This window comes from Cyrtonyx montezumae, unplaced genomic scaffold (genome assembly GCF_038088225.1).
Source record: "Cyrtonyx montezumae isolate F1298 unplaced genomic scaffold, pur_monq_1.0 scaffold_92, whole genome shotgun sequence".
In the NCBI taxonomy this organism is placed as follows: Eukaryota; Metazoa; Chordata; class Aves; order Galliformes; family Odontophoridae; genus Cyrtonyx; species Cyrtonyx montezumae.
The window spans coordinates 144,031-164,837 of record NW_027072103.1 but is presented as its reverse complement, the minus strand read 5'-3'; the positions used below and the strand labels follow the sequence as shown (position 1 = coordinate 164,837).

General features: G+C 61.1%; 1 protein-coding gene across 1 annotated transcript; it reads right to left on the bottom strand.

Moving 5' to 3' along the window:
- Positions 1-2,998: 2,998 nt before the first annotated feature.
- COL2A1 (collagen type II alpha 1 chain) lies at positions 2,999-20,162 on the bottom strand. The gene is given in 55 exon segments (XM_065754660.1): positions 2,999-3,202; positions 3,312-3,554; positions 3,979-4,166; positions 4,553-4,841; positions 4,921-5,028; positions 5,198-5,251; positions 5,382-5,489; positions 5,600-5,653; positions 5,878-5,985; positions 6,082-6,135; positions 6,251-6,358; positions 6,668-6,775; positions 6,870-6,911; positions 6,913-7,032; positions 7,305-7,358; positions 7,469-7,522; positions 7,637-7,744; positions 7,834-7,887; positions 7,977-8,030; positions 8,113-8,166; positions 8,243-8,296; positions 8,372-8,479; positions 8,572-8,670; positions 8,933-8,977; positions 9,085-9,138; positions 9,220-9,273; positions 9,549-9,602; positions 9,727-9,780; positions 9,863-9,961; positions 10,046-10,099; positions 10,715-10,813; positions 10,900-10,953; positions 11,055-11,162; positions 11,580-11,633; positions 12,486-12,584; positions 13,027-13,071; positions 13,269-13,367; positions 13,464-13,517; positions 13,630-13,674; positions 13,765-13,818; positions 13,930-13,974; positions 14,062-14,115; positions 14,214-14,267; positions 14,370-14,423; positions 14,538-14,591; positions 14,698-14,751; positions 14,849-14,893; positions 15,157-15,234; positions 15,313-15,410; positions 15,519-15,576; positions 15,690-15,722; positions 15,840-15,872; positions 16,150-16,166; positions 17,734-17,943; positions 20,068-20,162. Coding segments are annotated over 55 exon segments (4,473 nt in total). The 5' UTR covers positions 20,159-20,162; the 3' UTR covers positions 2,999-3,055.
- Positions 20,163-20,807: the final 645 nt, after the last annotated feature.

Genomic DNA, 20,807 nt, shown 5'->3' with positions numbered 1-20,807 from the left:
GCCCACTGCTGCTGCGCTCTGGGGGTGGTGATGGTGCAGATGGATTTCCCTGGTGAAATATGAAATGCGTAGCTGTAGAGAAGACCAGAATCTTTCACGTGGAGGTGGAAGGACTGTGAGAGACTTTGGGAGAGACTTGAAGGCTCTGGGTCCCTTCTGTGCTCTGCTCAGCTGGGCTGCACTGCTGGCCTGTCCCTGCCGTCCGCTCGGTGTTGTTCATGTGCACCAGGTCCCTTCAGGGCAGGCAGCCCGCCTTCCTCTTGAGTTCTTTGACTGTTTGGTTTGGGGTTTTTTTGTGTAGGGGATCCAGGGACTTGAGCTCTGTGCTTTGGGGTCTGAGGATCTCAAAGGCTTAGATTTGAGTTTTGACGTTTAACACTGTGCCTGGTCCTTCCAGGGCAGACTAACTCGTTCTGTTTTGTTCAGTGGCAGTCACTGGCATCTTCCAGAGCAGAACTTGATAAAAAGGGATCGTTCTTTGCCAAAAGTGCACAGAGAGCATTCAGGCTTTCACCTGTGTGACTTGCACTAGTAGGAGGAAAGGGAATTGAAACCACCAAAACGCTTTCTCCTTTGCTGGCAGCTGAGGCTGCCTCCAGAGACCCCATGCCAAAACACTAGTGTTAATGAGGAGAGGTTCATTAAGTGGGGTGCTGTTGGGTGTGGGAAGGGTCCCTGTGGCTTTGACCCCGATCTGTGCGTGGCTCTGAACTGCTGCTCAGGGCATGTGGCATTCAGCAGCTGAGTCCCCTGATGTTTGAAGCCAGGGAAGGTGTAGCTCAGTGCAGCTTTGTACTTGTGCCCGCCGCATGTGAGCGCAGACTTGGACTGATTTTGTGAAGATAAGGGGAGTTTTGTGTTTCAAAGGCTCACCTCGCTGGAGCCAAGGGTTCCCAAAGGATGCTAAAGCAAATAAACCTGATGTGAAAGTTCATCCTGCTGCACTTCTCCTGCAGACTGCTTGCTGCGTTTGCAGCTTGGAGGTCTTCATTCTGCTTTTGCCCTTTCTAGTTTTTCTGGAGCCACGTCACTGCAGCCTCCCATGTTTCCTCCACGCACACCCTGTGCTGTTCTCCGTTCATCTGTGTGTGGAAATGAGTGTGGAAATGGAGTGGACAGAGGCTGCAGGGGAAGTGTGTCTGGTGGGTTTTTTTTGATGAAGGATGCTTTCTTTTGTGCAAGCATGAAATAAAAATGCCCTTTGTTTTTTAAGAGGTGGAGTGTCCTCCCAGCCGAGTTTCTAGAGCTGAGCTCCCCTTATTGCTGCAGGGCTGAGTGGGAGGTGGCAGAGCATCCTGCTGTCCCCCCCACCCTGTGCTGAGTGCTTTGGCTGCAGGTAACTGATGCTCTCCTGCTCCCTGGGGCCATGTCCTAAAAGCAGAACTGTGGGGAGAACTTGGGGGGCTGCCTGCGGGCCCCCCTCTCCCTGCTGCTCAGCCAAACAGGGAAACAGCTTTGGGACACGCAGAGCCCCGGTAATTGGGGGTGCCCTCCGGGTCATGTGGCAAAGCTCTTGGCCTTATAAAGGCGTTTATTTTGGAAAATCCTTCTTAATCCCCCAATCCTTCTTAATGAATTTCTTCTGCCAACGTTTCTTGCAGCTCGCAGCCCTGGAAAGCTGCCTCAGGTGCTGCAGCATTGCCGGCTGCCAGCACTTAAAACTGAGACCAGGGCCCCAAAGTAGCATTTCTTTAAAAGGGTTTTTAATCCTTTCAAGTCATAATTTCTCTTAATGAAGGGCTGCTATCAGCTGGGCAGAGGGCTGGCCCAGCAGCAGCAGCACTGCGTGAAACCCATGGGCTGCCAGCCCGTTACATCCCGCTCGTAAAGCATTGGGAGCTCTCACGGGGTTGCTGGGCTCATTTTCTTGGAGACAGTTAGAAACAATTAAACTGCCGGGGCTTTCCCTCTAATTAGCAAGCTGCTTAAGAGCAGCATTTACATATGCAGTGTTTTAATAAAGCTTAAAGGCAGAGCTGCTTCCTTACGAGGAGCCCACGTGCGTGCCCCGTGGCCGTGAGCTCTTCCACTTTCAGGACTGCAGAATCTGTGCTTAAATTCCTATGTGCATAAATTGGGCTGTGAGGAAGGAGCATCGCAGGAGTCAGTCCCTGTAGGTATTAATTAGTCCAGGTGTTTTTGGGCAGATGCTGAACCACTGAATGTCACACAACCCTCTGCGAGCCCCGGGCTGTGCCCATCTGTGCTGGGCTCGGGCTCAGCCTCCCCTTCCCCACTGGTGTCACTGGTTCCCTTCCACAGGTGCCCATATCCCACCCCAAATGCAGAGTGCCCCATTGCCATGGGGGGCACAGCACCGCTGCTCGCGAGGATTTGTCCCTTAAGGCATTCCTTTATGGGGGTTTTTGATGGATTTGTTCAGCTGTGGGGCTTTATTATTTTAACCCCTTTTTACATCTCCAACCTGAAAGTTTGAGCTCTGACCCCGAGCCCCTAAGAGGGAGGAGAAGGGAATGGGGCCGAGGAGCAATCGCCGCAGGAGAGACACGAACGCCGCGCCCGCTGCACTTCCCAACAAAAGGGTTTTTTCTTTTTTTTTTATATCAACTGATGTTAAAAAATACAGACTTGTTGTACAAGAATAGCACCATTCTTTGTCGTATGATACATTAGCACTCCTGCTGGTGATACACGGGGGGGTGGTAGAGGGGACGGGGGGGGATTCGCGATACCTGGGTTTGCCAGATCCCTTTGTGGGGAGGGAGGGGCCGTCGTACTGCCAGATCCATTCCCACCTCCACCCGACCTAAAGAAATGGGCCTTCCAGGAAGGCAATAAATAAATAAGCCCGTGGTTTTATTTCGCAGTCTGCCCGGGGACGGCGCGGGGGGGACGCGGTGGTCCCACGCGGGCGCGCGGGGGTCGTGCCGCCCATTCAGTGCAGAAGTTGTGATGGGGAAGGACGGGTCCTCGGGGTGGGATTGGTTTTCTCTTTTACGGTATTGGGCTGGATCCCTCTTTTTTCAAAAATAAAAACAAAACCAAAAACCCAACGAACAACAAACAAACAAACACACAAATAAAACAACTCTTTTTACAAGAAGCAGACCGGGCCGATATCCACGCCGAACTCCTGCTCGGCTCCGCCAATGTCCATAGGTGCAATATCTACAATGGGCAGGCGCGAGGTCTTCTGCGATCGGTACTCGATCACCGTCTTGCCCCATTTGCCAGTGTGTTTCTGGGGAGGAAGCGAGGTGGGGGATGCCGTCAGCTGCTCCCAGCCCACCCCACAGCCTCAACCCCACCTCCCCCCCACGCCTTTCCTCCGCAGGCACGCAGCGACCTACCGTGCAGCCGTCCTCCAGGACGCTGTAGGTGAACCTGCTGTTGCCCTCAGCTCTGATCTCCACGTCGTTGGACCCCTGGATGAGGATGGCTTTCTTCAGGTTGCCCGTCTCCTCGTCCATGTAGGCGATGCTGTTCTTGCAGTGGTAGGTGACGTTCTGGGAGCCCTCGGTGGACAGGAGGCGCAGGAAGGTCATCTGGATGCTGGCGGTGTTGGGAGACAGGTTCTCATCGCCGTAGCTGAACTGGAGGGGAAGGGAGGAGGAGTTAAAGCCTGTGGGCACCACAACCACCTTTGTCTCAGGTACTTTTTGAGAGGACATCTGCACTTCAGGTTCCCAGATGCTGAAAAAAATCATAGAAGGGTTTGGGGCGGAAGGGTCCTTAAAAATCAATGAATGGTTTGGGTTGGAAGAGTCCTTAAAAATCATAAAACCAACAGAATCACAGAATGGTGGAGTCGGAAGGGACCTTAAGGATCATGGCAGCATGGAACGGGTGGGCTGGAAGGGTCCTTTGATTTGTGGAGCTAAACTGACCCAACTCTACGCCCTCACAACAGCCCTGTACCACTTCATTAAAATCCATCAGCGTAACCCCAACATAACCCCAAGGAAGGACATCTCAGGTGCAGTCGATCCCCCCAAAAGACCCCTGGGGGACACTTACGTGGAAACCACCGTTGATGGTCTCTGCAAACCAGACGTGTTTCTTGTCTTTTGTCTTGCTGCTCCACCAGTTCTTCTTGGGGATGCTGCTGGGGGTCGGGTAGACGCAGGTCTCGCCCGTTTCCATGTTGCAGAAAACTTTGATGGCGTCCAAGGTGCAGCCCTGGTTCGGGTCAATCCAGTAATCTCCTGCAGTGGGGAGCAGTGGAATGCTTGTGGGGTTGGGGAGATCTAGGAGCCATTAAGGCTGGAAAAGACCTCAAAGATCACCAGGTCTAACCGTCCACCCATCACCACTGTGCCCACCAATAGAAGCATTAAGATTGGAAAAGACCCCTGGGATCACATCCACCTGCTGCCTCATCCCCACCGTGCCCACTGAGCCACGATCCCAAGTGCCACATCTCCGCGGTTCTCCAGCACCTCTGGGGACAGTGCGTCCCCCACCTCCCTGCGCAGCCCAGACCGGGGCGCAACCCTTCCTCCAGAGGAGAAATCCCTCCTGATGTCCAACCTGACTGCAAGGGTGCTGGGGATGCTCTTCCATGGGGAAGAGGCACACACGGAGCTCTTACCGCTCTTCCACTCGGGATGGCAGAGCTTGATGTCGCGGCAGGTCCTGGCAGGGTTCTTCTTGGAACCCTCGGGGCTGCGGATGCTCTCGATCTGGTTGTTGAGGGATTTGAGCGTGGCGTCCACCTCGACGTCGTGCTGCCGCAGCCCCCCGGCCGCCTCGTCCGCCCGCATGTAACGGATGGGGTCGGGACCCTTCTCTGTCTGACCCAGTCCGGCGAAAGCAGACATGTCGATGCCGGTGCCTGGGGGGCCGGGAGGACCGGGAGGACCGGGGTTTCCAGGAGGACCCTATGGGAGAGAGAAGTGATGGTGATGCGCTGCTCCGTGAGCTGGACCCCATTCCCTGCCTCCCCACAACAGCACTCACCGCAGGGCCGGGTTCACCGCTCCGTCCACGGGGACCGGGAGGACCGATGGGGCCGGGCATGCCGTTGGAGCCATCTTTGCCGGAGGGGCCGACAGGACCAGGGGGACCCTAAGAGAGAGCCCCAGATTGGGGGGGGGTCAGGGTACTGTGAGTCCTCAGAGCAGGGGACGTGACGGTGCTAAGGAGCAATCAGGAGCAAACAGAAGCTAGAGATGCCCAGGGTGGGCACTGCTGCTCCCTCCCCTTCCATCACCCCAAAAGCCACTGTAGGACTTACTCTGGGACCGGAGGGACCAGCGGGACCGGCAGCACCCTGGTCTCCAGAAGGGCCCTGAGGAGGAAACCGGGGTGGTCACAGCTCTGTGGCCAGCACATCGGCCCTGGCTGAGCCTCAGTGGCCGCAGAAACCCCAAAAGAGCCACGTCCTATGGGGGGGCTCAGTGCTCCCCAAACCAACTCACAGGAGGTCCGGGCAGACCCTGCAGACCGGTGAAGCCGCGGTGGCCCTTCAGCCCTCTCTCTCCAGCCTCTCCCGTCTCTCCTTTGTCACCACGAGGTCCTTGGGGACCCTGGAGGTGGGGACAGGGTTGTGTTGGGCTCAGGGAGGCAGACCCCTGCCCGGCACGCAGGACCCCGCAATTTGCACACAGGATGTGCCAAGGGGCTCAGCACCACTCACCGGCATTCCTCGAGCTCCAGCGGGACCAGAGGGACCCATGGGCCCCTGTGCACCCTGAGGGGAGAAAGAAGGACATCAGGAGGTGTCAGCAACCTGAACCGCCACCTCGAAGCTGCACCCCAGGTCCTGGCACCCAATCAGCAGCTGTTGGTGCCTCACAGCATCTTTAAACGCTCTCAGTGGGAGCACCGATGCAGGGAACAAACCTCCAGGGGAACCTCAGCAGATCTGCAGCCCTAATGACACCCCAAACCCTAAACCCTGGCGCCGGCACTCACCGTCTCGCCTCTGTCTCCTTGTTTCCCGGTGGGACCAACGGGGCCGGGAGCGCCGGGGGCTCCGGGAGCACCGGGGGCACCCACGGGGCCGGTCTCACCACGATCACCCTGCGTGCAGATGGAGAGAGGTCAGAGCTGTGCAAAACCCCACAGCTTTTGGCACGGGGATAGAGAGCGCCCACGGAGAGCACGCGGCAAGCTCACCTTCACACCGGCTGCACCATCCCTGCCCGGGGGTCCGTCAGCACCGGGGTTGCCCTAGGAGGAAAGAGGATGCTGTAACCCCGGGGTGGAGCAGATTTGGGCACGGTGTCCTCGCTGAGCTGTGCCATGGGGTCGGTGATGCTCGGTGTGGTGTTGTGGTTTCCCTTACCTCGCGCCCGGGTTCACCAGCGGGACCTGTCAGCCCGGGGGGGCCCACGGGGCCGGGGGGACCTCGGTCGCCTGCAGAGCCGGGTGCTCCTTGCTTTCCAGGTTCACCCTAAATGAGGGAAAAGAAGCGCGTGAGTGGGAGAGACCCCAGCGCAGCCCCTTCCCCTTTTCTTAAGGCTTCCAGACCCCTCTGCCACAAATAACCATCGGGGGTTTTCCTGCCCCGGCTTTATGCTGTGCACCAGCGGCTCCTGGTGGGGAAAAGGAGCTTTGCAAAACCCCAAAGCACCTGGAAACCGTGTCCCCATGGGCTGCACCAAGGGGCTGCGACCCCTGAGGAGGGCTCCAGAGCATCGCAGCCCCCACATTTCCGCACCCTATAGGATTCAGTGCACCCAAACGAGAGTGCCCCACTCACCGATGGCCCCGGCAGCCCGGGGAAGCCTCTCTCACCGCGCTGTCCTGGGAGACCCACGATGCCACGCTGCCCCGCCAAGCCTTGAGGACCGGGGGGGCCGTCGGGACCCTGCAGGGAGGCAGACGGGGGGATGAGACCCAGAACAACGGCACCGTGCACAGCCAGGGGGTGCACAGAGGGAGCTGCCCCCTGACATCCTCACCGCGGGGCCATCCTCGCCGGGTTCGCCCTTCTCGCCGGGGGGGGCCGGCAGGACCTTGGAGGCCGGGGTCACCAGCACGGCCGGGGGGTCCGACATCGCCACGGAGACCCTTGGGGCCGTCTTTGCCAGCAGAGCCAGGAGGTCCGGGGGGGCCTGGGTTACCCTAAAGGGAAGGAAAGCAGCGTTGGTGCAAACCAGAGCTGGCCAATCCCTCTTCATCGCCCACATCCCAGCGCTGCTTGGTGGGGGTCCCACGCTTGGAAATCTTTAGAAAAGTCCTTTTCTGTCACTGGAAAAGCTGAAAGCCAGCACCAGAGACCGAGGAGGAAAACCCCAAATGTCTTTGTAGGGACACAGTGCCCCCTCCAACACTCAGCACAGGGTAAGCAGCACCCAAACCCGAGGTGGGGCCATCCCAGAACCCCACAGACTCACATTAGGGCCGGGTGGTCCCACACGGCCAGCAGCTCCAGGGAATCCCGTGGCTCCCTGGGAAGAGAATCAGAGAATCAGAGAGGGAAGGGAGAAACATGGCTGGGACACAGCTCAGCCCCACAGCACTCCTTCCCCATCCTGCAGCCCACCCCCCTGGTACTCACAGGGGGACCCTGAGCCCCACGAGCTCCTTTGGGACCAGTGACACCAGTTGGACCCTGAGACGGAGAGAAAAACGGGTTAGAAATACGAACAGGAGCTGTGATGTGACTGCCTACACTGGGGCTGTGATGCCCCGACTTTGGGGGTTTGCCCCCATTTTGGGGCTGTACCTGAGGGCCAGGTGCTCCAGAGGGACCCTGGGGACCGGGAGCGCCAGCGTCACCCTTCTGTCCGGGCTCTCCCTGCTCTCCTTTGGCACCGGGTTGTCCGTCGGCACCCTGATGGGGACAGCAGCCACAGTGAGTGGGGTGAGGATGTGGGGTGAGGTTGTGGGTATGCAATGGGGGCTCTGGGGTGAAACACTCACCGGGGGGCCAGCAAATCCAGCAGGACCGGGGGCACCGGGCTCGCCACGCTCACCCTAATGGGGAGAGATGGGGGAGGTCGATAAGGGGATGAGGGTTTAGGGTGAAGCCTGGGGCACCCAGGGGATGCAGGCATTGTGCTTACGGGGGCACCACGGGCACCGGCAGCACCGGATGGACCAGGGGGGCCGGATTCACCCTGGAAAAGAAAGGTTGGAGAGTTGGAGGTACTGGGGGCATCCCATGGGGCGCGCTGTGGGGCGTCGCAGTGCCACTCTCACCTTCTCGCCATTGGGGCCAGCGGGGCCCGGGGGACCGATGGGACCCGTCAGACCCTACGGGAGAGAGACAGAGGACGTGGTCGCTGTGAGCACCCTTCTGCAGCCCACCCCATGGCCACGTCCCACTTACACGTGCGCCGTCCTTGCCCGGAGCTCCCTCGGGTCCCTTCTCACCGACATCTCCCTGTGGGATGGGATGAGCGTGAGTCCAGCTGAGACCCGATGCCACTCGGGACACTTATGGGATGCATCACCTTACCCGGTCACCCTTCGGGCCAGCGATGCCAGCTGCTCCTCTCTCACCAGGCATTCCCTGCAGCCCCGGGGGACCCTGGGCGCCGTTGGGGCCGGCCGGACCGGTTGCCCCCTAAAAGCAGAACAGCAGTGTGGTCATTGGGGCTGAGATGGTGTCACGGGTCCGTGGCGGTGCCACTGTGCCACCCACCCTTCGTCACCCACCTTGGGTCCGTCGGTGCCGGGCGTTCCGGGGAGGCCACGGGGACCCTGCAGCCCTTGGGCACCGGGAGAGCCGCGCTCACCGGGGAATCCACGTTCACCCTATAGTTGGGGGGGGGAAGTGTTAGAGAAGGACCCCGAGGCCGCAATGAGGGGCACGATGGCAATGTCCTAGGGACAGAGCATCCAACCCAGGTGGGACTGGGGTGAACTGAGAGCAGAAGGGACGCTGAGCCGCTGGAATTTCGGGGGTTCGATGCCTTTGGTGGGAGTGGTTGGATTCTGTTTCTCCCTGAACCCCCAAAACCATCTGTGGGACAGGAGGAGCCCTGAGCCCATGCTGGGGGGGGGGAGCAATACTCACTCTGGGACCAACGAGACCGGGAGCACCAGCTTCTCCAGGAACACCCTGCAGAAAGGAGGGAAGAGCCAGGAGTCAGCTCGGGGGGGGGTCAGGAGCGGGGGGGTCAGAGAGGGCTAAGCCCCCGCCTGCGGCCCAGGGATGAATGGCCTCACCTGGTCTCCGGGTTTGCCGCTCTCCCCGGGGGGACCTGGAGGTCCGGGCAGTCCCTGGTTGGGGACAAGGAGTGGTGTTAGGGGGGTGCCCACCTGCATCACCTCAACCCCCCCCCCCCGTGTGCCCCTGCTCACCTGGAAGCCAGAGGGACCGGGAGCTCCTTGTTCTCCTCTCTCACCCACAGGACCCTGAGGGAAGGGCATCAGTGATGGCTCTGAGACCACCCCAAGGGATTCACCCCTTAGCAGCCCCTCACCCACCCCAAAATTTGGGGCAAAATCAAAATCACACCAGGCTGGGGAGGCTGGGACACAAAATCCCCACACACCAACACTGGGGGTTTTGCCCACCCCATATCCCCAGCACCCCTGGGGTGGTCTTCTGCCCAGATTCGGGGGGCTACACCCCCCCCAGCCCCACATTTCAAACACCTGTCCCCAAACGGAGAAGCAGTGACACTCACCGCAGGTCCGGGGGGGCCAGCAGCTCCTGTCTCCCCATCCTTGCCAGGAAGACCCTGTGGACAAGAAATCCCCAGTCATCAGCTCTGTGCCTCAGTTCCCCCATGCACACACAGGGTACAGTGCATGGGAAACCCCAAAAGGTGATTTTATGGGGTCAGAGTGGCAGAAGGAGCTCACCCGCAGCCCTGGGGCGCCGGGCAGTCCTTTCTCTCCAGCTTTCCCAGGCTCACCCTACAGAGAGGACGGAGGAAGGGATCACACCCGGGCTGACCTTCACAGCTCCGTTTCAGGGCAGAAAACGGTCAGTACTCACATTAGCACCTTTGGGACCCGGGAAACCCATCACACCGGGCTGCCCACGGGCACCCTGCGGACCTGGGGGGCCGGGGCGGCCATCCTCGCCAGCAGAACCCTATAAAGGGAGGGGGGGACATCAGTGAGGGTCACAGCAGCCATCCCCGACCCCTCTTCCCCCACCCCATGGAGCATCACTTACGGTCGGACCAACTTTGCCTTGAGGTCCCGCATCTCCAGGGCGGCCGGTGAGACCCTGCAGGGGAAGGAAACAATGGGGGCTGCAGGGGGGGCCCCCGCTGGGAGGGGGTACACCGGGAGCCCCTGTCCCACACAGCTCCAGGGCTGAAATGGGGCCGGGAAGAGGGCACAGAGGGCTGCGTGCCCCTTGAGAGCATCTTTAGTAACCCCAAGGAGCTTCTCACCCAAAAGAGCATCTTTGGTAACCCCAAATGCAACTTAACTCATCCAAACGCATCCTAACTCACCCCACAGAGGACGTTAATTAGTACCAAAGAGCACCTCCACCCTAAATGCACTGTAACGAACCCTACCTGCACTACAACGCCCCACAGGTGCAGCCTGGCTAACGCAAAGTGAATCCCGATCAGCCACAGTGCTCCCGAACCAACCCACACGTTCCTTAACAAACCCAAAATGTTCCTCACCCAACCTTCACCAACCCTAAACACTGCACAGCCAACCCCACATGTCCATCACCCAACAGAAAACCCCCTGCACCGTCCCCAAAACCCCTCCTCACTGACCCCAGCAACCCCCACCACCACTCCACGTGTCTCTGCCCCACCGGAGCCCCCCAGCACCCCCACCCCCGTGGGGAGCAGGCTGTGTCCCCCCCCCCAGCTCTCACCCTCGCTCCAGGCAGTCCGGGCTCTCCAGGACGTCCGGGGTCACCGGTGGCACCTTTGGGACCGGCGAGACCAGCGGGGCCGCGTTCACCTGGAGCACCCTATGTGGGGTGGGAGGGGGGCACAGGTTGGGGGTGCAGGGAGTCGGCACTCCCTATAGGATTCCCCCATAGCCCCGAGGTCCCACCTTGGGTCCGGCCAGCCCGTCCTGCCCTGGGAATCCACGATTGCCGGGAGCGCCCTATGGAGGACGAAAAGGGGCAGATTCAGGGTTGGTTGTTGGGTTTGTTGGGTTTTCTTTTTCAGGTGGGGGTCAGCACTTTGCCAATGTGGGGCACGCACCCGTTCTCCGGGGGGGCCCACGGGGCCAGCGGCACCAGGTTCACCACGAGCTCCTCTCTTGCCTTCCTCGCCAGCCGGCCCGGGGGCACCTTGGGGTCCTGCGGGGCCCTGAGGAAGAGGAGGAAAGGGGGTGAGAACATCAAACCAGGATGGGTTGGGGGGGCGGGGTTCAGCTCACAGCTCCCCCCCCCCCCCCAAACCAAAACCCCCCATCTCCGGGGGTCTGCACGGTGCTGTATGTCACGATGGCGCCGGGGCTCAGCGGCCCCACAGCGGGAAACGGCCCCACGCATTGAGGTTGGTTAATGAAGCGATGGGGGAATGTCCCCGGCCCCCGGGGCTGAGGGGGGGGCACAGCGCAGCCCTAACACAGAGCCTATTGTTCCCCCCTCCACCCCCCGCTGCAGGAGGGGGGACGCTGCCCCTCGAGGGGCCTCGTTAGGGGAAGAGGTTCGTTAGAGACGCGGCCCCGTGGCGGGGTCTTCCCTGGATGGAGGGGGCTGGATGGGCCCCCCCAAAACTCACCGTCTCGCCCTTCGGTCCTTGCTCGCCCTTGAAGCCTGCGATGCCGGGTTCGCCCTGGGGGAAGAGAGGGCAGTGGGCAATGGGGTCTTGCGGACCCCATCGCTGTCCCCAGCCCAGTCCCCATCCTAATTCCTACTCCTATTCCTGGCTTCGTTCCCATCCACATCCCATCCCACCCCATCCCATCCCCATTTCTGTTTCTATCCCATCTCCATTTCTCCAGCACTTTCCCTGTCCCTACCCCTATCTTCACCCCCATCTGCCTCCCTGTCCCCACCCGTCCCCATCCCTGTCCCCACGCTTTTCCCACCCGTCTCCATTCCATCTGTCCCCACACTGCCTCCATCCCCCATCCCCTTTCCCACTCCTCATTCTCATTCCCATCTCTGTCTCCACTCCATCACCGTCCCCATTTTATCCCCATCTGTCTCCATCCCTTTTCCTGTCCCCATCCATCCCCACCCGTGTCCCCATCCCAATCTCAGCCCCTAACCATAGCCATCCTCTTCTTAAACTCCATCCTATTCTGTCCTCATCCCGTTTCCCATCCCCCATTACCCATATTCTCAACCCTATCCTTCCCATCACCAACCCTGTCCCCATCCTTTTCCTCATCCTCATTCTCTCCCTCTTTCCTGTCCCCGTACCTACCCACATCCCCACCCCACCCCATCCCCAGGTGCCCCTTTGGGGACCAGAAACGGTTCTCCTGGGGGTGACCCAGGGGCACTTAGGGAGGGGACAGGGAATGCCCCACAGAGGGGTCCTGCAGGGGGCGTGCCCTGTGGCGCGGTGGGAGGGGCCTGAGACAAAGTGGGCGGGGCTGCATCGCAGTGGGCGGAGCCATCTCGCAGTGGGCGGGGCCATGCCCGCGGTCCCCATGCGGGGTCTCAGGGGGTCTCTTACCGTCTGTCCCTTGGGTCCCAGTGGTCCGGTGGCACCTTGGGGTCCGGGGGGGCCACGTGGGCCGGGGAATCCTGGAGCGCCTGCAATGCCCGGGGCACCCTGCGGGCAGACAGCAGCCGTTGGGGGGGCACGGCGTGGCCCCAAGTCCCCACATCCCCCGCACCCACACACATCCCACAGCATCCCGCCCACAACCCCACAGCCCCCAGTATCTCCTGTCCCCCAGTACCCGCAGCATTTCCCCACATCCTCCAGCATGCCCCCAGTGTCCTCAGCATCCCATATCCCCCACATGCATCCCACACTCCCCAGCATCCACTCGTGGCCCCCCCAACATCCCAGTGCCCGCACATCTCACATGCATTACACCCTCCCACGCCCCCTACAGCACCTCCAGTGTCCCCAGCATCTCCACCATGTCCCCCATGCCCCCCAGCATCCTCCATCCATGACCCCCAACATCCACACATGTCCCCCCACCCCAGCTCCACCCCAGAAGCTCTGGGGCCCCTCCCCACTTCCCACCCTGGTCCATACTCACCGCCGAGCCCTTGGCACCGGGGATGCCATCAGTCCCTGGGTTACCCTAAAAGAGGAATAGGGAGAAATCACTCACCCTGTGCCTCAGTTTCCCCATCCCCAAGCACAGGACAACCCCTCCCCACCACTGCTCAGATTCCCCCCACACTCCCCAGCACATCCCCATCCCACGGCTCCCGAACCAAGGGGGGTGCCACGAGGATGGGACATCCCAGAGATGCCATGTGCAGTGGGGACACTTACGGGTGCACCAGCGGGGCCGGGAGAGCCGGGGGTGCCAGATTCACCGCGGGGTCCTTGGGCACCCTCGGGACCCCGTGCACCAGTGGGGCCAGCTTCACCCTGGGGGGAGAGAAGTGGGGTGAGACGGGGCACTGTGCCTCAGTTCCCCCGCCCCCCTCCCCCAGTCCTTCCCACATCCCTCTGCTCACCCCTTACCTTCGAACCGGGGGCTCCGGGGAAGCCGGGGGCTCCAGCAGGGCCGACGGGTCCCTGGGGGGACAGGAGAGTGTGGGGGGCTGCGCAGGCTGGGAGGGCTCTGGAAGAACCCCTTTGGGGTTCAGCAGAATGCTGGGGTGCAAGATCAAAGCAGCCCTATACTTACAGGGGGTCCAGCAGGGCCAGGGAGACCGTCATTGCCACGAGCACCCTGGGGGGAGATGGCAGTCATGGGGGGGGGGAGGGTCACAGCACCCTGACCCCCCCCCCCCACACAGCCCCGTGTCACTGTCACACTCACCGCAGCGCCGGAGGGGCCGGGACGTCCTCGCTCTCCGGGCAGCCCTCGGGGTCCCTGCCGGGGTGCAGGGAACGCAGTGTCGGGTCAGGCTCAGTGCAGAGGTTATGGGGTCTGTTCCCCCCATTCCGTGCCTCAGTTTCCCTAATCCCCACCCCCCGCACTCACCATGGGGCCGGGGGAGCCGTTCTCACCCGGTGAACCAGATTCACCCTATATGGGAAAAAGGGTGGAGAGAGGATGAGCCCCTGGGTGGGGGTACACATCCCCGTGCGGCGGAGGCGGTCACCCCCCGCTCACCTTGGCTCCGGGAGCCCCCGCCTCTCCCTTGGCACCATCCAAACCGGGGTAGCCCTGGTTGGGGGGGAAAGGAGAGAGGCAGAAATAATGTTATGGGGGGCACAGTGGGATATAAATTGATGGGGGGACAATGTGGGGTTGGGGGCACTCACTCGGTGGCCTTTCACGCCGGGGAGACCAGGAGTCCCAGGGAAGCCACGAGCGCCCTGCGGGCAGAAATAGGGTTAGGGGTGAAATGGAGGTGGGGGGGGTAAGGGGAGGGGGGAGAAAAAGGGGAGGGGGCTGCGTTCAGCCCAGAGCTGCCTCACCTGGGGGCCGGGGGGGCCACGTTCTCCAGATTTGCCAGGTTTGCCTGTCTCACCCTGAAGGGAAATAATGGGTTTTAAAGGAGAGGAAGCAGCATTCGAAATGGGGCAGGGGGCATCCGTGCACTGAGCTGCCCGTGCTCAGCACCGCTGTTACAGGGGGGGACTCACGTCATCACCGGGTTTCCCAGGCGGTCCCGGAGGTCCCCGGGGACCCATCGGACCCTACAAGGGACAGAGAGACCATGGTGAGGTGGGGGGGGGCAGGAGGCATGTCCCCAGGATGGGAGGGGGACACAAATGGGGGCAAAAGTTGGGGGGGGACACTCACAGCAGTGCCGGGTTCGCCAGGCTCACCAGGGGTGCCTTGAAATCCTTGGGGACCCTAAGAGGGGGGGAGAGGGCATTGAGGGGGGCATTGAGGGGGTGGTGGGATGCCCAAGCAGAGCCCCCACAGAGCCCAGGGGGCTGTGGGTACTTACAGGTGCGCCAGTGGGGCCGGGGGGGCCACGGGGTCCCATAGGGCCCTGTTGGGAGAGAGATGAAGGGCAGTGTCACCAAAGGGGGAGGGAGGAGGCGGCTGTCATCGCCATCACACCCCCAACCCCAGACTGCAAAAACACAGGGTACCCCTCCCCCAGTGGTGGTCGTGCTGTAGGGTCCCCCATGTCCCTCAATGGGATGAGCCCCCCAGCTGTGGGTTTGAGTTGAGTTTTTGGGGGCAGATGGGCTTGAATTCTGCAGGGACCCCTGGCATTGGGGTGGGGGGTTTCTGCTGGGGGACGCTCACCATGGGTCCCTGCATGACACCCATCTGTGCTCCTCCCGCCTTCTCGTCGAAGCCGCCCGCCATCTGCGCCGCGAAGTTCTGCAAACGGAAACGCGCTCAGCCTTAAAATCGCCGCTTTTCACCCCAAAATCCCCCCCTCCGTCCCTCCATACTCACTCCACCAAGTCCATGTGGGCCAGGAGGTCCGGGTGGGCCGGGGGGGCCGGGGTTCCCAGGGGTGCCGGGTTCTCCATCCCTTCCACGGGGGCCGGGAGGACCCTATTGGGGGGGGGGGGACACAGCGCTGTTGTACCCCAAAACGCTCTGTGCTGTTGTGGGGGAGGGGTGGGCTTTGTGCCCCCCCCAAGTTCTGGGGGTGCACTCACCTTTCTCCCCCTTCTCACCACGGTCCCCTCGCTGTCCCTGCTCTCCTGCCGGGCCCTAAGGAAGTGAGGAGGGGGTCAGATCTCCCCAGCGCCGCCCCCCACCCTAAATAATTCCCACCCCCCTCCCACAAATATTCCAGCAATGCGCCCGGAGAAACGCGCTCCCACCTGCGGTCCCGGAGGGCCTCGGGGTCCTACAACCTGCAGGGGGGGGGGGAACAACGGGAGAGTGAGAGGAAGGCACGTGGGAACCATCACAGTAATAACCACCCCCCCATCCCATTTTGGGACCCTCCCCCCCCGCTCCCCATCACTTACATCTTTAATATCTCCAGGTTCGCCCTTCTGTCCCTACAAAGCAGATATGGGGATGAGAGAGAGTGGGGGTGTGCCTCTTGTGCCCACCCCCCAGATTTCTGAGCCCCCCCAAGAGCGACCAACCCCCCTCCCTCCCCCCTCAGGAGGTGAAACACTCCCCCAGGAAGAAACAAACCCAATTCCCATACACACACCCATGGATTCTGCCTCTGACCACCACCCCCCCCCCCAAAAAAAAGTAATAATTTGGGTGAACCCCTCCAGAATTTGGGATTCTGCTGGATATGAGGTGGGGGGGGAAGAGCCTCACCTTGGGGCCAGGTTGTCCTGTTGGGAAGGGAAAGAAAGAATGAGAAATTAAGCGTGAGGAGGGGGGAGTGGACAAACTGGGGGGCACTGGGGGGCACTGGGGGGTTTGGGGCCTCCCCTGAAGCAAAGCACGCGGAAGCAGGGCCACGCGCTCAGGGTTGGGGGGGGGGCATGCTCAACCCTTCACCCTTCCATGGCTGGGAGCAGGAAAGGGTTAAAAAAAGGCAACTATGGGGTTTTGGTGTGGGAGGGGTCTGGGGTGATACGGGAAGAATTGGTTCAGCACCTCATCCCCAGCACTGGGGGTGGAAATGGGGTTTGGGGTCAATAATGGCACATTTGGGGCAGACATAACACTGTAGGGAGGAAAAACAAACCCAAATCCAACCCAGGGATGTGACCCCCCCAACTTGGTTGTGCAAAATGGGGGGGGTGCACTGAGCAAGAAAAAAGAGGGGAGAAAATGGTCACAACTGGGGGGAAAGAGGGCAAAAAGGAGGGGGGAAATGCAAAAGGGGGGCAAAAAAATGGGAAAAGGGGAAAAAAGCAAAAATAAGGGGGGGATAAAAGGGGCAAAAAAGGGCAAAAAATGAGTAAAAAGGGATCAAAAAGAGGTAAATTAAAGCAAAAAAGGAGCAGAAATGGGTAAAAAGGCAGTACCAAAAAAAGAAGCAAAAAGGGAAAAAATGGACAAGGTGAAAATGGGCAAAAAAATCAACAATAAAAGAAAATAATGCCAAAAATGGAGGGGGGGGGAAGGTCAAAAAGTGGGGAAAGGGGAGAAAAAAGGGGGAAAAAAGGAGAGAAAGAGGGGCATAAAAAGAACTGAAAATGGCCAAAGAAGGAGAAAAAGGGGCAAACAGAGGAAAAAAAAGGGGCAAAAAAGGAGGAACAGGAGGCACAAAAAGGGCTCCAAAACAGAAAAAAAAAGTGCAAAAATGGCAAAATGGGGAAGAAAAGACAAAAAGGCCCCAAAAGGGCAAAAAGGGACAAATGGGGGCAAAAAAAGGAGGAAACAGAGGAAGAAAGGAGGAAGCAAAGGGAAAAGAGAGGCAAAGAAAAGGAAGAAATGAGAATAAAGGGCCAAAAATGGGGCAAAAATGGCGAATAATGGGTAAGGAAGGGAAAAGGGGGCAATAAAAGCCCCAAGAGGAGTCCAAAATGGCAAAAAAAAGTGTCAAATCGAGGCAGAATTGGGCAAAAAAAGGGCAAATAGAGGAAAAAAAGGGCAAAGAAAGGGGAAAAATTGGTCCAAAAGGGGTAAAAATGGGACTCCAAAATGGCCAAAAAAAAAAGGGGGCAAATAGAGGCAAAAAGGGCCCCAGAAAGGCACAGAAGGGGACAAAAAACGTCAGAGTGCAGTATGGGGGCGAGAGGACATTCCTAAGGGGGGGTTCCCTCTGGGGGTGGGGGCCCTATGAGGGAGGGGGGTCCCAAGTTGCCTTTTCCCCGCCGTCCCCATGGATCGCCCCCCATCCATGGGGTGAGAAGCGCACGGTAATTTATTTATCGGTGCGAGGAGGTGGGGGGGGGGAATTAAAGTGTTTATGGGGGGGGAGGGGGGGGGGCGTCATAAATAAATTACGGGCGGCAGCGGGCGGCTCTGCGGGGCAGACGGGGCAGCACTCTCCGAAGGGGATTTCGGGGCTGGGGCAGTCCCGCAGCTCCTCGCAGATGATCTCGTCGCACAGCACGGTCCCCGTGTCACACACGCAGATCCGGCACGGCTCCGGCTTCCACACGTCCTTGTCGCTATAGCTCTGCCCGTCCTGCACGCAGCCCCCGGCGGCCTCGGCTGCGGGGGGGGGACGGGATGGGGAAGCGGGGGAGGGAGGAGTGCGGAGGGGGGGGGGGACGGCATCACCCCCGCACCGTGGCGGCATGGGGAACCCCCCAGCCCACCCCCCCTCCCCGATCCCACCCCCCTTCCCCGCCCGGCTCGCCTTCCCCGTGCGCAATGAATGGAGCGATTCATGGGACGGAGTGAAACGCGGAGATTTGGCAGCGGAGGGGGGGGGGGGGAGTGGATGTGATGCCCCCATCCCATCCGGAGGAGGAGGAGGAAGGCTCCCCAAGCAGCGAGGCGGTGCTCAGCGGGGGGGAGGAAGGTGGGGGGAGGGGGGAAGCGGGGGGACCTCCCCTCGGAGCGTCCCAACCCCGATGGCATTCGGTGTCACTGTGTCACACGGTGACCCTCGCGGACAATCGGCACTTTTTGATGGGGGGAGGAGGGGGGGATCTGTTCCCAGTGCTCCCAGGGAGCCCTGAGGGGACATGGGGTATCCAGGGTGTACCTTGGGGTCCCCAGGTGGCGCACCAGGGTCCCCAGTGGTGCCTCGGGTTCCCAATTGGTGTCCCCGAGAAGCACCCCAAGGTCTCCAAAAGGTGTCCCACGGTCCCCAAATTCAACCTCAGCATCACCAGGTGGTCCCCCGAGATCCCCAAGTGGTGCCTTGGGGTCCCCAAGAAGTGTCCCTAATTGGGGTCCCCCACAGGTGGCCCAAAGTCACCATGTTGTACCTCGGGGTCCCCCCACAAACTACACCCAGGGTCCCAAGAGGGACCCTCACGTGTTCAGGGGTACCCTACAGTCCCCGGGAGGTGTCCCCATGAGGTACCCCCGGGACGGCCAGCAGTTGTCCCCAAGGTCCCCTCCCAGGGACCCCTCCCCTCCCTGTGTCTCACAGATGTGTCCCAGTGTCCCCAGGAGGGGCTGTGGGGTCCCCAGAAGCCCCCCAGGGTGGCCAGAACGAGCCCAAGGACTGGACCCCACACCCCAGTGGGACCCCACGTCCCCAGTGGGACCCCATACCATGCCCCCAGCTGGACCTGTGTCCCCAGGCTGTCTCCCACTGCCCCACACCGCAGCTCTCTGTCCCCACACTGCACTCCGCTGTCCCATCTGTACCCTATGGTCCCAACGCTGCCTAAACCCCATTCCCAGCTGTCCCCCCCCCGCCCCCCGACCCCAGACAATCTCCTCCTGTCCTTACACCAGCCCTCAGTGTCCCATGCTGTTCCCACCCCCGTTCTCACACCTTCACCCCTCTGTCTCACATCACCCCACTCCGTCTCAAGCTGTGTCCCCCCCGTCCCCACGCTGTCCCCTCTTTGTCTTTGCACATTCCCTTTCTGTCCCACGCTGTCTCCCTGTGTCCCAGCTTGCCCCCCCCTCCCCTTCCCCACCACTCCCATGCTGTCCCCCCTCCTCCTTACTCTGTCCCTCTGTGTCCCCACCAAACCCTCACACTGTCCCTCTCCATCTTCAGCTGCCCCCCCACTACCACCGCACTTTCCCATTTACACCACACTGTCCCCTTCCACCCCGGGCTGCCCCCCCCATCCCACACTGCCTCCCTCCCCCCTGCTAATCTCGCACTTTCCCCATCAGTCCCACACTGTTCCCTGCTGTGTCCCCCCCTCACCTCCCTCACACTTTCCCCATTTATCCCTCACTGTCCCCATTCATCCCACAGTCCCCCCCCCGCTGCCCTCCACTATCCTTGCACTTTCCTGCCCCCCTTATCCCACACTGCACCCCCCCATCTCATGTTTTCTACTGTCCCACCTCACACTTTTCCCTATTTACTGTCGCCCCCACTATCTCCACACTTGCCCACCCACTGTCCCCCCCCATCCTCACACTGTCCCCACTGTACCCCCCCACCGCTGCTACCCCACTACCGCTGCACCTTCCCATCCGGCCCCCCCCCTCACGCTGTCCCCATCACTTTCCCCACGCTGTCCCCCAAATCCCACGCTCCCTCTCACACTGTCCCCCCACAACTTCCACCTCCACCCCACTTTCCCCCCACCCTCCGACCCCCACCCCACCGCAGCGATCCCGCAGCTCCGCGTCCCGACGGGGTGGAGCGTTGCGGGGGGGGGGGGGGTGTGGGGGGCGGCGGGTGGTACTCACGGAGGTCGCGGTCCTGCGCGGCGGCGGCGGCCGTGAGGAGGAGGAGGAGGAGGAGGAGAGCGGCGGAGCGGGGCGGGCGGCGGCCGTGCATGGCGGGCGGCGGAGCCCCTCTCACCGTCCGTCGGGCCGAGCAGTGCCGCACCGCCCCGACGCCGCGTATATGTCCCGGCGCGGCCCCCCGGGCTCTGTAACCCGAGCCGGGACGGCCCCCCCGACCCTCCTCCGGGACGGCACCGGCGGGCAGAGAGGGAGGGAGGGAGGGAGAGGAGGGGGGGGGGGGGGGTCAGGGTGAGTGCCCCCCCCCCCCCCACCAACAGACGCCCGCACACACGGACCCGGCCGTGCTCACGGTGATCCGACGGCGTTGGGGTGTGGGAGGGGGAGCACCCCTGTGCCATCGTGGGGTGTTGAGGTTCCCGAGTCTCAGCCCATTGGGGGGGGGAGAGGGGGTCCCAGGGGGCTCAGACCCCCTCCAGTACATCCCAAAGGTGCAGGGAAGTTGAGACCCCCGTCCTGGGGGTCCCACTGGGCTGAGATTCCCCCTGAGAGTCTCAGAGAGTTGAGATCCCCCATCTCATCCCATCCCGGGGATCCCAGGGGGCTGAGGTCCACCCCTCCATCCCATGCCACCCCGGGGGCCCCAAGGGGCTGCAATTCCACAGTCCCACACCGTCACATCCTGAGGGTCCCACAGGGATGAACCCCCCCCCCTCCATTTCATCACATCCTGGGGGCTCCCA